The sequence below is a fragment of the Pelophylax lessonae genome, assembly GCF_965119305.1.
Source record: "Pelophylax lessonae genome assembly, chromosome: 6".
Classification (NCBI taxonomy): Eukaryota; Metazoa; Chordata; class Amphibia; order Anura; family Ranidae; genus Pelophylax; species Pelophylax lessonae.
Genome location: NC_138773.1, coordinates 247,931,365 through 247,951,198, shown reverse-complemented (window position 1 = coordinate 247,951,198; position 19,834 = coordinate 247,931,365). Strand labels below are relative to the sequence as shown.

General features: G+C 37.7%; 1 protein-coding gene across 1 annotated transcript; it reads left to right on the top strand.

Moving 5' to 3' along the window:
- Positions 1-14,707: 14,707 nt before the first annotated feature.
- SP9 (Sp9 transcription factor) lies at positions 14,708-18,597 on the top strand. The gene is made up of 2 exons (XM_082260920.1): positions 14,708-14,871; positions 16,558-18,597. The coding sequence occupies exons 1-2, from the start codon at positions 14,851-14,853 to the stop codon at positions 17,836-17,838; spliced, it is 1,302 nt and encodes a 433-aa protein (XP_082117046.1). The 5' UTR covers positions 14,708-14,850; the 3' UTR covers positions 17,839-18,597.
- The last annotated feature ends 1,237 nt before the right edge of the window (positions 18,598-19,834 follow it).

The following is a 19,834-nucleotide window of genomic DNA, read 5'->3' as shown; positions in this document are numbered from 1 at the left end:
CATAGTTAATTTATGCTTTAAAATAGCTTTATGTTAATGTTTGAGTATAGGTCAACTTTAAAAATGATGTTGTTCTTGTGTAAGCCACCTTATACTTTATGATGTTGCTTTCTGTTCAATTGAATTGTGCAGACATAAAAGTGCTTGAGAAACGGGTGAGCATTTTATTTATGAGTCATTTTTTATGACCATAAAAAATATATTTGAGCAACAAAACTGGTGGAAATTATTGTGATTATTAGGATGTTTAAATAGAACAAGTGGGCATATGTAATAACCGGAATCTCCACTATTAAATTTAGTTTTTTGTTTATTTACTTGTATTGTCTCCCTGTTTCATCAGAATTATCAGGCTTTATAGTCTCCCATAGCATCTCATGCCTGAGGTCAATGCTAATTACAGAAATTCATAAAAGTGTCATATAGCACAGGTGCTGTCAGGGCTATAGGAAGGTAAACTAAAAGCTTTGTTACTTGACAGTTTTGCCCTATTCTAGCAGGCTGGACAGAGTGTATAACATCAGCCCTGAGCTCAGGCAGGAGACAGGTTAGCCTCCATTGGGGCAGAAGATATATGTCACACTATTACTCACCTGCTTTAACGGCATTGCTCTGTCCCAGTCTGAAATGTTTTGAATCTCACTAACTGTGGATGAATTGCCACCAGTGGCAGGACTACTAGTCTTTCATGGGCCCTAAAAGTCAAATTTATGGCTGGCGGGGAGAGAATTCAACTAAATAACATTACACACTGCTATTCCTAAGAGGTATGCTCCAATGTTATAACAAATTAATTAATAAAGGTTAAAGCGTAACTCCACTTTTGTTGAGAAAAAAATATTCTCCTATGTACATTACAAGGATTATAACAACCTTTGTTGCAGATTCCTACCTTTTGTTATTCTGAAGAAATCCATGTTTTCTTCCTCTGTTCCTCTGTGCTGAGTGGGTCTAATGGGAGTGGTTTCATAATTATCAATCAGCTGTGCAGCTGCAGAGCACTAATAAGGAACTCTGCTTGGTCTGCATTCCTTTAGACGTGTTCCTATTGGGTGGTAATCTGACTTGTATCTTAGGTAGACTTCTGGGAAAATTGGTGAGCCAATCACATAAGCAGAAAATTGTGGTCTGGGGTGTGGTCAGTACATATTCTGTGTACAGAACAGCTCCAGGTAGCCAGATTGCATTGCATTTTCAGAAAATGACAACAGCTGCAGATTGAAAAGGAAAGGTAATGTTTAATGCCATTCAATTACAATATGACTTGTGTCGCGATTTTATACGCTATAGAAATTTTTCTTTATTTGTTTTTTTTTTTCCCCCACGAAAGTGGAATTACCCTTTGAATTGTATACATGGGTAATATTAAAAATGACAGTTCTTGGTTTTTCCAAGTTCTCCGCGTTTTATTACTTGTTGAATCTGTAAGTAGATCTGTTATATTTGCACTTCCTTTAACCGGCCAAGCTGTCCAGCAAAAGTGACAGTTCCAGGGTTGGGAAAACTATATTATATTAAAATGGGTTCTCAAAACAGTCAGCATTTATGCATATGTTTTTTTTTTTTTTCTTTTTTTAATGGAAAAAATAAAGTGTTAGCTTAGGATAGGTATTATTTTGTTTGTCGAAAGCTGGGCATAGACGGTCATTTTTGTTTTGTTCAACCAGTGATGTAAGGTGGATGGAGGAATCCCCTCCCCCTTCAGGACATTGTATTTTGACAGTGGTACCAGCTGCAGGCAGAATACACTAATCAGTGGCTGCAGCTGCTGATCGACAAACGTTTTCCTCTCTGTTCAACATAAGTCAATCTAAGGCTGGCCATACATGTTCAATTCTCTTGTACAATTTTCTGTTAGATTTACCAAAAACTATATAATATGAGGTCAAAACTAAACAACACTTTCAATTGTATCCAACTAGGCAGGCCTTTGTACTACATAGTTGAAGGTAAATTTAAAGAAAATTGTACGGAAAATTTAAAGAAAATTGTATAATGTATGGCCAGCCTAACACTCACCTTAAGAGGGAGAATTACATGACCAGTCCCGAGACAGGTTTGTCTAATGCCCAGGGCAAGGATGCAGACCTGCGACCCCCTCCAACATTGTTAATGCATGTCTTAGAATGGGTTTACTGCTCTGTGTCCATTCTCTGTCCTCTTGCTCTGCTGCGCTAAGGGCAGCTGCCCCTCCTGCCCATCCCTTATGCCGGCCCTGCACAAAACACAGATTGAAATTCAGCCAGTCCCTGCTGAACCAGCCCAATTTTAATCAGTCTTTGTCCAGCTTAACCACCTCCCTACTGGCCAATGTATATATACGTCCTGCTTTTAAACCTAAATACCGGTGTTATGGCAGCAGATAGCTAAGTAGTTTTCTAGCAAAAACAACTGATTTTAGCTTGTAAACACCAAATATCAAAAATAGGCCTAGTAGGCAAGTGGTTAAAGGGTAACTCCACTTTCGTGGGGAAAAAAAACCTGCAAATAAAGAAAAAACAATATAGCGTATACAATTGCGACACAAATCATATTGTAATTGAATGCTATTAAAAATCACCTTTCCTTTTCAATCTGCAGCTGTTGTAATTTTCTGAAAATGCAATGCAATATGGCTACCTGGAGCTGTTCTGTACACAGAATGTATACTGACCACACCCCAGAAACCTAACTTCCTGCTTGTGTGATTGGCTCACCAATTTTCCCAGAAGTCTGCACTAAGATACAAGTCAGATTTCTGGCATCCCCTGCAACAAAAATGTCATTTTTGGTGAGATACTCCAATAGGCACACGTCTGAAGGGATGCAGGCCCAGCAGTTTTCCTCATTAAAGGCCTGCAGCTGCACAGCTGATAGATCATTATGAAACCACTCCCATTAGACCCACTCAGCACAGAGGAACAAACAATGATTTCTTTAGAATAACAAAAGTTGGGAATCTGCAACAAAGTTTGTTAAAATCTTTGTAATGTACAGAGATCACCCAGAGGGGAATATTTTTTTTCTCAACAAAAGTGGAGTTACGCTTTAAGTCTACCCTTTCCCGAAATATTAACAGATCTACTGACAGTATCAACAAGTAATAAAACCGTGTTAAGGGGGAAGGAGGGCAAAATCTGCTGTGTTAATGCTAGGGACAGACTGCATCATATTTCATTTTTTATTTCGCCATAGTTACACTTTACATTTCTGATAGACCCGGTTTGTCATCTACCGGTTGAATCTACTACAACCCTGGATATTTTGCAAGATTATAAAGTTACATCTGAAAAACAAACCAAATAAATAAATAAATAAAGTTACATCTGTATTTTTCAGGTAATTCCTTTTTATTGTAATCATGGTAGTAATGATGCTGAAGTATCAGCCACTGGACTCTGATTGCCCCGCTAGCCACGAGCCTGCCACTATAATTAACCACCAACCATGCCAAGGAGATGCAGAAACAGAGCAAATACTTTCAAGAAACAGACTTGACTGGCAGGAGGATCACAAAATCTGTTCCTCAATATGTTCAAAACACTGGTTTCTGCATTGTACACGTGCCAATAAAATTCAGCCTACAATACAACATATACATAAGAAAGGGGGTTCAGAGCAGCCATGCCTGAAAAGCCAGCCTCCCCATCTGCAGATTACTTTTGAAACTGTATGGCGATATAAATCTGCAGCTCTTATTTCACATAGTAATGGCTCGCCTCTTCAGTATTACAATAGATGTCACTGAGGATTTTCCTAGCCAGTGTCATATAAATCACCTCCATTGTTTAAGGTACATTGATCATTCTAATGACTTGTAATAGGCTCATAATTGCTGCTAAAGACTTACTGCAAGCTTGCAATTGAATGTGAAATGCTTTATGATCAGAAGCAATTAAACTTAATTTTGAGATCTAGTGATCATCTGACAGATAAACACACACAAGGACTTCAATCTTTTGTCTGATTTACTATTAGGAAAATCAGAAAACAGATTTAATCAGTTTGGTTAAGATCATGTGAAAGCTTCTCATAACTGCTAGTTTTTTTAAAGTCAATTTAAATACAATCACTAAAATTTCACATAAGCTTTAACAGGTTATTATCATTTTAAAAGTTGTTTTTTTTTTACACTTTTTAAATATTCCATTTTCACTCCTGCCATGAACATCTATGTCCAGACACTTTTCTTATTATAATTCTGATCATAAAGCATTTCACATTCAATTGCTGTGTTGGGGCTTATTCACATTGGCACAGAGGTCCATACACTGTAAAAAAAGAAAAATGACTGTATTTGGATTCATCAACATGGGTGGCCAGGGTACTGTAAAAAGAGATGTTAGAGCTGTAGTTTTACCACCCCCAGCTGCCCACCTGAACACAGACATGCAGCTGCTCAGAGCTGTGCTTTGTGACTTTAGAAAAAATGAAACAGTGGGTGGCATTTGGAGGGCATTACTGCCGCTGAATGCGACCCATACAAGTCTATAGGGGTGGTCCACAATTGCCCCACAACCGCGCGTAATGCAAGTGATTGTGGCACACTGGTGTGGAATTTACAGGGTTAAATCAGGCAGTGAGGAGACAACATATCATCTTGTTGCTGCCTGTCAAACACCTCTGATAGCTATCCACCATGGATCAGAGGGTCGGGAAGGGCTGCACATGTGAATGAGCCCTTTATGGACTGGAAACCACACAGTTGAGCATCTACATATGTACAGATAGTTTGGACGTTCATCCGTCCCTGTACGCATGTAACAATCAAATATGCTGTTAGCAGCATAAAGCCATGGCCTGGTATTGAGCTGTACAGGCAGCTGTATGCTATACTTGTGACTCCTGGGCAATAAGCCAGATTTTATTCTTTATGGACCTTTGTGCCAGAGTCAATTTGCCCCAAAGCAAAGAGAAATCTGTAGGATACCACAGGCTGTATGCTGATGCTTGCATTTTAGGAATGGGCTGCAAAATGAAGGCTGTGGTATGCAATAGTATTACCCACCCTTCATTATAAATGGACTACTATATTACATGCTCCCTTGGTAAAGGCTACAAGCAACAGTGCTAAAACACATTGAGCAGGCATGATCCACAGTAATGGTGTGAATGCACGATTAGAATATCGCCCGATCATTCGACCACTGACTTTTGAAAAAGTATTTGTCGGTCAAAAACGTTGCCAACATACACGGCCCGGATATCACCCGACTGTTGCCCGCCGACCATCGAAACAGTTTTCGATGGAAAAATATTTTCGGGCATGCGTGATGAGGTTAAACTGAACGACCTCAACACCAATGTATAGAATATCGTTCTTTCGCAAATGAGACAACAGAATTTTTCGGATTTTTCAAACGGTATTTTTCGTTCACAATATCGATATCGCTCATTGATGGCTGGACATTAACGAGTAGAATATCGGACGATCGCCCCCTGAACGGAAATTTTCGTCGGATATTCTTATCGTGTATTCCGGCCATAAGGACATGTAGACGGGAAGTGGTTACATTTTATAGAAAAAAAAAACAAAAAAATGTTGGCACTTGTTTATGATTTGCTATTGTTTACTAAACTAAAAGCTACATGTATAGCAATAAAAGGATATAATAATATATAAAGAAAAATAATAGGAATATTTACAGGTCTAAGAGAACACATATATTTTTAGTTACAATCAAAAAATAGTCTTTATTCATAGCTCAAACGTACCAGTAATTTTAGAAAAGCCCAAAAAACCTAAAATAATTTAAAAAGTGAACACATAAACATTTAAACTAACTAAACGTAGGGCCTTGTGTGTTTGGATATATCATGTACTTATTCAGGAAAAAAATGGATGTGTGTCTTTACCAAAAATGTTCATTTAAACCTGAAATGTCCAAAATCCTGGAACCTGGAATTCCCAAATCATAAAATTCTATAGTTTCCATATACAAGTTATAAACAAAAATATTAGGTGCACCCACAATAAATTCTCCTATATCCTTTGATTCTGTGTATAGTACCGTACATTTCCTCTGAACACTTTTAAGAAATGATCTCTCTATAGTTTTCAAAGCCCAAAATATTATTTAGAAGTGAATAGAATTTATAAGTATTATTTATCTCCTCTTTTAGTGGATATTTTTGTTTTCAGGTGCCAGCAGAGCATATCCATGCACATTGTTAACCTGCCCTTGTTGTTTAAAGTCATCATAAATTGATTCCATGTGATCCTAAACTCAAGACTTTACTACTTTCATGCCAGGCATCTGCAGAAGACCACAGTGTTTTCTATGCACTGAGTCTGCATTTTACAAGTCATTCATAAAATGTAAGCTGCAGTGTTGAACTGTGATATTATTGGGGTGCTCTGTGCATAATGCTGCAGAAAATACTCTATCATAGGAGAAGCTCTGTGACGTGACTTTGATAGGTCATGTGACCAGTCTCTCTTTTCCCTGGCACTTCTTATTTTCCCTATCACTTAAAATAAATATTGAATAATGGATTCTAACACAATGTTGTGCTTTATAAATATGTCTGTATTAAAAAAAAATTAAAGCAGTATAGAAACAGTAAGGCCCCATTTATGCTTTATAAAAAGATCCTCCCTCTGCATTTCTTGTACCGGTGCCTGCCTGGGGAAAGTGCTAGGAACCAGAGACAGGTGCTGGGAGCCAGAGACAGGCACTCACTATGAAAGCAAGGTCTCTTTGCTAGCTGTGGTGTCAGGTGGCTGTGTGCCAAGCAGGGCTGGCCCAAGACATTGTGCTGCCTGGGTCCAGGAATTAAATGCTGCCCCCCCCCGAAAAGAAAAAATCACGCCCACCAAAAGGCTCTCAAATCCATTATTTTATAGAAATATAACATTTAGAAAATATTATATATACTGTTATCTTCTTCCATAACTCACAACCGGACTGGACCACCAAACACCCACTGCCTGTCCTCAGTCCTCCTGCCACTCCTGTGTCTGCCACTGCCCTTGAAAATCAAGCCTGCCCTGCGTGAGATGGAGTGCGCTTATGTCTGACGTCATTGCGCACGGGACATTCCCCGGAGGAGACACTCCACCTCCTCATACTCATCAGTTTGCACTACAGACGGCAGTATGAGATGGGGAAATGCCGGCCATAACGTACCACAAACTGATGACGCACAAAACTGCTGGAAAAAAAAACTTGGTAGCATAGGTGTGCACAGCCTATTGCATTAGGGTGTGCACCTCAAAGCTCAAACACATATGTGTGCATATGTGTATATATACTGACAGTGTCAGTAGGGCAGAGATTGGTGTCAGTATGGGAGTGGACGGTGTCAGTAGTTTCTTTATTTTTATTATATTATTATTACTTTTTACAATTTTATTTTATTTTTGCTTCACAATTTTGTTAGGGGCTTTGGTGAAATATTAGGGGTCCAAACAGGGGGAATCTGTGCCACACGGGGTGATTAGGGTGTGCCCAGGCACACCTGGCACACCCCTGCGCATGCCTATGCTTGGTAGTCAGTTTGCACTCCCTCTCCAAGTGCCGCCTGGGTCCAATGGACCCAGCGGGACCCATGATAGGGCCGGCCCTGGTGCCAAGGAGAGGCACCCTGTCTGTACTATTAACTTTATTCTACTAGGAACTGAATAATGTGAAGAAAATGATACTTCATCTTTAAAGCAGTTTGATCAGTTTGGTAGGGCTTAACCTTAGAGTTTGGAAAAGTCAGACCTCAGTTTCAAAGTGAAACTAAATCAGAGGGGGGCACAGCAGAGGCTTTTCTGTTTAATAACCATAAAAGCAAGCATTTTACAATTTCTGCTCCAATTTTTCCTTAAAAAATTAAACATGGAGTACAGGTTCACTTTAAGACCTGTAATGATATAATGATATATGTTCATGTAAAGAAGGAGTTCTCTATCCAATGGCATTTGAGCTGCCTGTGACTTTCTGCTGTTGCCTATTAGCAAACATAGTCAGGTTGGACATCTGCAGCACTGTGCACCTCTAATAATGCTGAAAACAAACAACCAGCATGTTATAGATTTGCTATATTCAAATGTATTTGTATAAACATTATGTTTAAGACACTATTTGAGATCTTGTAATCGTCTTCCAGATCTAGCTCTTTGTAGTCAAAAGGTGTAGATTTGAGAAAAGAAAAAAAAAAACCATAGGGGTTGATACAAATCAATGCAAAATCTGGTGCAGCTCTGTAAAGAAACCAATCAGCTTCCAGTTTTTTTTTGTTTTGTTAAAGCTTAATTGAACAAGTTGAAGTTAGGAACTGATTGGCTACCATGCACAGCTGCACCAGATTTTGCACTCTCCAGTTTTAGTAAATGAACCCCACAATGTTACCATTTTTATATTCCTACATTAGACATACATAAGGCATTACTTCTCTTCCAGTGGCTGGTGAGCCACATGCTGCTTTCATCTATGCCTCTCAATACTGTGACAACCTCTCAGTGCTCCCTGCCAAAGTGAAATACTTTTACATTATACACGTCCCCAGTGGAAGAGATGATGTCTATTTGTTATCCAGTGTTATTAAAATATTTACCAAGATTAAACAAGGTGTTTTGTTTTCAATAAATCACTTGCTGCAAAATATATTTTTCTAATGTAAGTTAAGCTGTACAGGTTGATGACCCCTAGACTGATCATGGATGTCTATGCATAAAACATTGTTACACGTGTGTCTTCTATAAAGTCATGGGGTTTGTACTTGTTGTGTGATTGTACTCTGTGCTCTTCAATGTATTTCTGCTGGTCCGGATATCGCAGGTAACGGTGCTGAACTCCTCTACAAAGTGAAGCCTATTCTCAGTGCATGAACTCCCTTGTCTGTAATCTGTCCCATGTATTCTAGATACAATGTACTTCTCATTATTTTAACATACAACTGGGATTTAGGGAATTCATTCGCTAAAAGTTTGTTTAAATGTATGCAGCGAGTTCTGACAAGATTGTTGTAAAAAAAACTCCCAATAATTGCAGTCATTAAATTCATCAAATGCAGGAGGTGCATCATATACCTCTTAAATGACAGTGTATGCAAGCATGAGATTACATCAAGGGGGGCTGAAAATCACATATACTCTACTGGGGAGGCAATGTATGGAAGATGTATAGTATGTGGGAAGCATTGATCCAATCTTTGTTATATACAATATTTATCTGTCTGCCTATTTTTCTATCACTTTGTAAAATCAGTTTGAAAGGAAATGAATATACAATGTAAATCCTAGGGGATACCAAATGGAAGTGTTTAAAAAGATGGTGATCCAGTGTACAGTTTATATACTGATTAATTATCCTATTTGTATACTGTATGTCACTACCTGGCTTTTTCTGGTTGGTCGGTCAGTCTATCTATCTATCTATCTATCTATCTATCTATCTATCTATCTATCTATCTATCTATCTATCTATCTATCTATCTATCTATCTATCTATCTATCTATCTATCTATCTATCTATCTATCTATATATCTGTTAATGTTTGCCAAGTTCGAATGCCTCCTATCTATCTATCTATCTATCTATCTATCTATCTATCTATCTATCTATCTATCTATCTATCTATCTATCTATCTATCTATCTATCTATCTATCTGTTAATGTTTGCCAAGTTCGAGTGCCTCCTACATTAGTATGTTTCTTTCTATCTATCTATCTATCTATCTATCTATCTATCTATCTATCTATCTATCTATCTATCTATCTATCTATCTATCTATCTATCTATCTATCTATCTATCTATCTATCTATCTATCTATCTATCTATCTATCTATCTATCTATTCATATCTATCTTTTAATGTGTGCCAAGTTCGATTGCCTCCCAGACATTAGTCTGTTTGTATCTATACATCTATTGGGCTGTATCTTTTTATCTATCTATCTATCTATCTATCTATCTATCTATCTATCTATCTATCTATCTATCTATCTATCTATCTATCTATCTATCTATCTATCTGTCTATCTGTCTATCTATCTATCGATCTATCGATCTATCTATCTATCTATCTTTAATATGTACCTAGTTCGATTGTCTCCCACACATTAGTCTGTTTTTTTATAAATACATCTATTGGTGTATGTATGTATGTATGTATGTATGTATGTATGTATGTATGTATGTATGTATCTATCTATCTATCTATCTATCTATCTATCTATCTATCTATCTATCTATCTATCTATCTATCTATCTATCTATCTATCTATCTTAAACCATCTTTCTATATATATATTTAGTGTTTGCCAAGTTCACGTGCCTCTTAAATAGAAACATTTATTGCTAGTACCCCTAATGTAGACATGTTTTTCCACAATCACTTGAGTATTAAAGTAAATATCTCTATCACCTGTGTCACATTTCTATTGGTTAACCTTTGAGTTTTCTTTTAAAGTGCAGTTAACAATCATAAATACTCATTGGCAGAAGCAACTATACTGGGCAAATACTAAAGCAGATACCAATAAATCAGATCAATTAGTTATTGTATCATATGATGTCTATTTTAATATGTATTTGACATTGTGCGTGTGTACATTTAATTTATATTTATTTATTTGTTTATTTTTTAAATACTATTATCTATGTATGTACATCTATGCATCTATTCATCTGTATATTTTCAGATTGTCTGTCATCATTGCATGTATTCCCTCTTTCTATTCCCCCATCTTATTCTTTTGCTTTCTATCTCTCTCTCTCTTTCCCCATATCTCTCACTTTCCCCCATCCTCCCTTTCTCTTTTTTCTCTCTCCCCCTTTCTACATCCCCCTCTCCCTCTCTCTCTTTTCCCACCCTCACTCTCTCTCTCTTTCTCTCCTTTCCCCAATTATACATCTCTCCCTTTCTCTATATCCCCTTTCTCTCTCTTCTTCTCTCTCTCTCTATCACATCTTTCAATATCTATAGAAAACGATATGAATATAGAACACATTACACCTAACAGTCCCTGTGAACCCTTCACCTACTGCAGGATTATTACGTTTGGTCGATCTAATGTGCACATATTATACATAGGATTGGACAGACCCGCACACACTGTATTGTGCACATCCCCAGTGATATCTGCATTGGATTCCCCATGTATCCCTTACACCCAGAAATGGCTATGAAGAAAGTTGTAGTCATTTACAAAACATTGACATTCAAACTCCCTCCAAACACGAATGGAGCACAGGGGCTGGCTTCCCTCCTCTAAGGTGTTATTTTATCAGCATCAGTTGATTTGATAATAACCAGTCGATTATATAAAATTTAAATGAAAGTATAATTATAACATATACTGGTGGGAGATGCCCTGCTGCTGGCAAATGGCAGGATGCTATTATTTTTCAGAGATGTGCCTGAGCGTTGGAGACTTGCCTTCTCTGTGTTGTCTGTAGCTGAAGATATTTTACTTATTGGACCTGTTTATTGATTAAACAGATCAGACACCTCCTTAATAGTCAACACACACTGCGATACAGACAGATCTGCAGCGTCCCATGTACAGCCATGGACCAGTGTAATTCTATAGGAACTGATGCCTTAATAGATGGGGTATTGCCGCACACTGCAACGTATTGTTATTACTGGTATTATATATATACATATATATATTAGATATATATGATACACACACACACATGAATATATATATATATATATATATATATATTCACAGATAAGGAATATAGATATATATATTTCAAATTATATTCATATTTTATGCTTGTTGTGTACTAGTGTGTGTACATATATATATATATATATATATGTATATATATATATATATATATATATATATATATATATATATATATATATATATATATATATACTAACACACACATATAAACACCACATATAGAACAAAAACACACACACATGAAATATATGCACCACATAATGTACACACACACACACCATATAAAGTATACACACACCACATAAAGGACAAACACACCACATAATGTACACACACACACACACCATATAAAGTATACACACACCACATAAAGGACAAACACACAAATGCACCACAAAAAAAGTATACACACGCAAATATATATTCTATCACAAACATACAATACAAATAATACATATAATATATACAAACATATATATGTTCCACAAACACACACACATATATAAATATACAGTCCATCACACACATTTAATACAATACCAAATGTTCATCGAGACATATATATGGTACATAATTACTATAGGTCTCTAGATAGATAGATAGATAGATAGATAGATAGATAGATAGATAGATAGATAGATAGATAGATAGATAGATAGATAGATAGATAGATAGATAGATAGATAGATAGATAGATAGATAGCCTATCACATGGAAATAATACAAATTCATACAAACATAATTACATAAGTATGTGCCTACGTTGTATTTCAAACCTAGTTTTATATATTGTGCTGGGGTGTTAGAATATATGAATATATATATATATATATATATATATATATATATATATATATATATATATATATATATATAATATATAACATATATATATATATATATATCATGATATACCTGTTAATCTTAAACACATCCACACACCATATCCTGAAATACACAAATACAGATATGATAATCTCTAATCTTAGCCTAGGAGATTCTACATTAATGCTGGTTTTAGGAGTGATGCCGAAACTATTAATAACACAAAAGCATAAAACAAGAGAATAATACAGATTTGGGATTAAAAAATGATCCCACTGGAGGTTTGTCGCCCTGTTTCCTCCCCTCGGTGAAGAATTTGTTTATGCAGAAGGGATGTTTAATAGCACTAATTGCATTGCAGTTAAATTGCCCTGATTGCAGAAAAGGAGGCAATTTGCGTCCTCCCCGTCTGGGCTCGCAAGAAATTGTTCCATATTCACCTCTTTACAGAGAAGTGGAGGTTTAAGGCACAGAAGTCTGCACAAATTACCACTCCGGCTGACTGCTAGCATTCAGCCACTATAATAGAAGTATTATTTGGTCGTTTTGAATAATGTAAAACGGTAGAGGCAAACCATTCTGTGCTAAATTGCATTTAACTTTTACCAACAAAAAAAAAAAAAAAAGGATGATTGTCTACCACTGGGGCCTTTTGTCAATGGATATTGTCATTAAATGCCAGTGTTTTAAGTGGCAGCTCATCTGTGACACATCTTTGTTTTAGAAAGGACCCCAATGTGATCAGTGTAAATAGCCGGCAGAGACCAGTCTACATTCAGCCCACAGTACACATTGGCATTTAAAGGGCACGGTGCGTTCCTTCTGGACTGGGGAGAGTGTGTATATAATGAATGGGATCATTATTGATTCGTGGATGGATCGTGCTGTACAGTTGTAGTTGAATTTAATGCTAGACATAAAATAATTCCAGTTCAGATAATCAGGGATTGAACTGCCCCATGGGATGTGTAGGAACGCCTCGATGACACCTCTATTAGCACATGGCATTAATATGGAGAGCTTCACCTGTTGTCGCCCCGGCAGATCACTCACCTCTGGTGGGTTTGTCAGGATTAGAGTGTGCCTCCTCCAGATGATCACAAGAGTTTGATGACAAATTCTGCATCTCTCTCATCTCAACCGAAACCAGCCATCAAAGGCAGCTGCAGGAGCGCTCCGCTTGGCTACATGCGAATCTTTCCGCACCCCCAGCCTCTTGTCTGCGACAGATCACTCAATACACCGGCAGACACCACCAGGAGAGACAATCACCATCGTCTAGAAGCATATGAAAGCCTAGCATTAAAAAAAATAAAATAAATATATATGTATGTGTGTCTGTGTGTATATACCAACAGACACACACACATACACACACACACAAACACACACACATATATATATATATATATATATATATATATATTTATATATGTGTGTGTGTGTGTGTGTGTGTGTATATATAAATATGTATATATATATATATATATATATATATATATATATATATATATATATATACTCACACACACACAAAAGTGTCAATGATTTCTGCTATATACAAAAGTATAATACACATAATAAAATATTATATTATAAATATACTATGGAAAATTTAAAGAAACGAAAATAAAAAAATAAAGAATTTTTGGGGATAAGCTACCTGTGAGATCAGTGATGAAAGCAATGTAGGAATCAAGTTCTTTAAAAACGAAAATTGTGAGATGGCCAAATAAAAATAATAATAGCAATAATAATAATAATAATAATAATTTGTAGTGTACCCAAAGGTGGTAGAAAATGAATGGAATTAGGATGTTAAAGAAAAGCTGGATTTGACCAGTGCAATTAAGCAGACACTGTTATTTATTTTTGTGCATCAGAATCTGTTGGCATTTGGACAGCCAACAATGTTGTTGGAATTTGTGAGTTATTAGATGTATGCACAACAATCTGGGCATTTCTGTCCTAATTTTTTTAAGGGGACTTATTAACCCCCTGTAGGCCAGAAAGCAATAAGATCTAAGTAGCTTCCTTCGGACAGGAGAAGGTTAATCCCATTTCACCATTTTTTTCCCCCTCCCCGGACTCCAAGGCAATGGAGCTTCCAATTCCTCCCCTCCTTTGAACGGCCAGGCTTGTAAGAGCACTGATTTCTTGCACCACGTCGCCTCTCATTGGCTGCGACGCAGCTCCCAGTCGGCGTTCGAAGCCTTCTGATTGGCCGAGAGCGGCAGCCAGCGGTACTTCAAAGCAGGCGCTGCCAGCGCAAAGCCTGAGTCTAGTCCGCCGCAGACAGGAGGAGGATCCGCACTCCCAGCAACCCGTACTAAGGAGCAGAAGGCAGAGGGCTGCCAGCTACTGACCCCGGGCAACTCATCCCTCTCCGCACCTGGGCAAGGGACGGGCTATGGCTACGTCTATACTTGGGGTAAGTCAACCTGATCCTAAACTCTTCCTAAAACTTACAGCACTGATTTCCCAAAAAAAGTTACAAATAGAAAAATAAAACTTTTCTCACTAATCAGTCTGTAAATAGCATATACCAATTCTGACAGCAGATCCTTTATCACTAATAATGCTGCAAATAATACAAATAATAAGATAGGTGAAGGAAAGCTTTGACTTAACTTTATGCAGCATTTATTTTTTCCTCCCGGGAGAAAGTTTATTGCATTTATTTTATTTCGTTAACAACAATACAGCCTGAACGATATCATTTCTCCTAATCCCTGAACCATTACCACATCAATACAAGCAGCCAGCACTTATGTATTATTTGACTCTGCGGTTGCCTTGTGCTTCTCAAAAGCTCTGGCACAAGATCCTGAGGACCTGCAATAAAATCAGGCCCCCCGTCCTTCCATTTCAGGGCTCCATAGGATGTGGCTCCCTGTCTGTCTGACATTATCTAATATCGCAGGTCACTCATATCGCCCGGTAGGCTTCTGATAATGAGGGAGAGGTCTGCTGCTGTATACATAGCTAACGATGGCCAATAAATAATCAACATAAATTGGTATCCTCTTGTTATCCATATATATATATATATATATATATATATATATATATATATAGTTCTATATCTATAGATATATATCTATATATAGATATATATATATATACCTATATATCTATAGATATGTATATCCATATCTATCTCTCTCTTTCTTTCTTTCTTTCTTTCTTTCTTTCTTTCTCTCTCTCTCTCTCTATATATATATATATATATATATATATATAGAGAGAGAGAGAGAGATAGATATGGATATACCTATATATAGATATATAGGTATAGATATATATCTATATACAGATATATATCTATAGATATATATATATTTATATTTATATTGATATATATCTATATATGTCTATACATGTCTATATATGTCTATACATATACACACACACACACATATATATATATATATATATATATATATATATATATATATATATATATATATATATATATATATATATATTCTATGTAGAGTAAAATGTTTGATGTATCCCAGCAAAACAAATAAAAACATTTTATTAATGTCAGTATTGACCTTTAATTTGTCAAAACTAAAAATCCTAGTTTATGTTCTTACAAATGCAATGACCCAACTGACAAATATTTCCAACAAATCATCCATAAATGTAGTATTAGGTAAACATCATACAGCAAGGAAATTGAGTTTGTTAGCATTGAATAATGTTATTTTTATTATAGTGTTTATTGGTGGGATGTTGTTATTTTATGACCAAAGATTAAATGAAGAAGCAAAAGGAGTAATAAAAAAATAAAATGTTTTTGGTACTTAGGTTATGCATTTGTTAAGGGTGGCAGGTGGCATGGGTTGGATTGAAGTCTTGTGGCGAGGAAAGGGTTAAGTTGTTTGTGTTTTGGGGATGTTGGTTGCTCTCCCCCAGGTCTCTGGAATCCATGCTCAGTCCTAGGTCTATGGCACTTGCTCAATGTGCACCTGGGCTAATTAGGAGGATGGCACCTGGTGTGGAGTAGTTGGCAGGGGCAGGCTGGAAGGGAAGTGGCGATGAAGCCAGGGATGGTGCCAGCTTGGATGAGGATGTATTATTGATGATGTACTTGTTTGTGTTCCCCTAGGAAGAGCCAAGATTTGGGACAACTCCTTTGGCCATGCTGGCTGCCACCTGTAACAAGATTGGGAACACCAGCCCCCTGAGCAGCCTGCCAGAGTCCAGCGCCTTCGCTAAGGGAGGCTTCCACCCGTGGAAAAGATCCTCATCCAGCTGCAGCCTGGGCTCCAGTCTTGGGGGATTCACAGTCGCCACCAGCAGGGCCTCCAGCGCTCTTACTGGAGGGGGTGCCACCGCCAATAGCGCCTTCTGCCTGGCTTCCACCTCCCCCACCTCCTCAGCCTTCAGCAGTGACTATAGTGGCCTCTTCTCCAATGCCTCTGGGGTGTCCCCGCAGGAAGCAGGCCAGTCCGCCTTCATCTCCAAAGTGCATGGGGCAGCTGATGGACTGTACCCCCGCGTGGGCATGGCTCACCCATATGAGTCCTGGTACAAGTCAGGCTTTCACTCCGAGGTGGCCAATGGGGCCTCAGCCTGGTGGGATGTGCACGCTGCCAGCCCCAGCACCTGGCTAGAGGTGCAGAACCCCCCAGCTGCTGCAGCTGCTCTGCAAGGGGCCCTACATTCTGGGGGGCCCCATGGCCAGCTCAGTGGCTACAGCCCGGACTTCAGCTCCCTTACCCACTCAGCCTTCAGCTCCACTGGGCTGGGTTCCAGCGCTGCCTCCCATCTGCTCTCCACCGGGCAGCACCTACTCTCCCAAGAGGGCTTCAAGCCGGTACTGCCCTCCTACCCGGACTCTGGCACCTCTATGCTCTCGGGGGCCTCTGGAGCAGGCAGCGGCGCTACAGGACGCTCCGCGCGCAGGTACTCTGGCAGAGCCACGTGCGATTGTCCGAATTGCCAGGAAGCGGAGCGGCTAGGTCCCGCGGGGGCGAGCCTTAGAAGGAAAGGTTTGCACAGCTGCCATATCCCCGGCTGCGGTAAAGTATACGGCAAGACGTCGCATCTGAAGGCTCACCTGCGCTGGCACACGGGGGAGCGACCCTTCGTTTGTAATTGGCTCTTCTGCGGCAAGAGGTTCACCCGTTCCGACGAGCTCCAGCGGCACCTCCGCACCCACACCGGTGAGAAGCGCTTCGCCTGTCCCGTCTGCAACAAGCGCTTCATGCGCAGCGACCATCTCAGCAAACACATCAAGACGCACAATGCAGGAGCCGGCGGAGGGGGCAAGAAGGGCAGCGACAGCGACACAGACGCCAGCAACCTAGAGACCCCCAGATCTGAATCCCCAGAACTCATCCTGGAGGGGGTCCGGCCAGGGAAAGACTCAGGCAATGACTCCTAGGAAGCGGCCACCTTTGTTTTTTTTTTTTTTTTTTTGTGGCGCAGACTGAGCCATCCCAGTGAAGGCAGCCACCTATGGGGCGCAGAGATACTTTGGACTTGGGCGCAGTGCAGGTGATGCCACCTCTGGGGCAAGGTGACTCCTGGGGGTGGGTGGTACACAGAGACTCTGGGTAGCACTGTGAAGGTGCAATAATTCCATGCTGAATTGCACTGGACTAGCTTGTGCTGGCAAAAAGAGGCAGACCATTCTTCTGCAAACTTTTAGAGACGACAGCAATAGCATCAGTGGAGGAAGGTCATTGACTCAAATCTACTTTTATTTTTTTCTGTCCTGGTTTTCACAATCTTACAGACAACACGGACCCATAATTATGCCCTACTCTGGATTATGACGTTCATAAGTGAGATCTATTCCAAATCCAATTCTTTGTCCTTATTTAAAATAATACAGACATAAAGGTGAGAAGCACGACGTCAGAAAATAAGAATTCTCTGGACATTCTCTGTATTTCCATTAAGCTGTATAAATAAGTTCCCCAGAGTTTGTGTTCATTTTCCATTGCCCATGTAACTGTTATTATCGAAATAGTTTCTATTTGGTGGATTCCTGAAATTCAGGAGTTATTTTTTTTTCTTCTTTTTTTTTTTATTATTTTAATTTCCGATGCACTTTGTGAAAGTCAATATATATATGTAAAAGATATTTAATATGTTGATTTAAACATTTGACACAGACAGGTAAATTAAATTCAAGGAAAAAAAAATAAATGCTTTTATCTGTACTATATATTAAAAAAAATCTTGATCATATTTTGATTTTCCTATTATTAAAGAAGTCTGATCAACATGTTTTTTTTATTCTTGGCCTTTTTATTTTAAATGAAATAGAAACTGTAGTTTTTAAATTCTATAAGTCCTGAAACACACACGTCTGTATTTTTATAGCCTACAGACTAGTAGTAATAAACCCAAAGTCTAAAACCTTGTAAAAACTGGATAGAGAATGGTATAGAGGTCCCATTATACACCTAAATATATCATTCTTGATCAGCATACATTCTAAATACAATGTAAAGTATATTAATGTATGTATTGATGTGTGTGCATATGTATATATATATATAGATATATACATATAGATATATATATATATATCTCTATCTATATATATATACATATATATATATCTATATCTATCTATATATCTATATGTATATATATATATATATATATATACATATAGATATAGATATACATCTCTATCTATATATATATACATATATATATATATATCTATATCTCTATATATCTATATGTATATCTATATGTATATATATATATATATATATATATATATATATATATATATATATACATATATATATATACATATATACATTTATAGGGGGAGAGAGAAAGAGGGAGAGAGCGAGGGAAAGATGGATAGATAGATAGATAGATAGATAGATAGATAGATAGATAGATAGATAGATAGATAGATAGATAGATAGATAGATAGAGAAATGTATTTATGTATTTATAAATATGTTTCAGAAACGTGCTTCTTTCTTTCTTTCTTTCTTTCTTTCTTTCTTTCTTTCTTTTCCTCTTTCTTTCTTTTCTTTCTTTCTTTCTTTCTTTCTTTCTTTCTTTCTTTCTTTCTTTCCTTCTTTCTTTCTCTTATATATAATATACAAAATTCACAAAAATAGCTACACCCCTCTCTTTCATTTTCATCGTTCAACTATTTATATAGAAACACACACACACATATATTATATATATTCAGAAATCAATTATCTTGTACAGAGTGGGGGAAATCTGTCTTTTTGCAGCCAGTCCCCAAGGACCAAATCACTACAATAAATACTCCACAGCCTACATTTCATGCCCAAATGAGAATCGTGTTCAATGTTATTAATTTTGACTCTGAACACACAGCAAGCCTCCCGTGTCTTGTACACCCTCATTAGGGATTCATGTCTTATCAAATA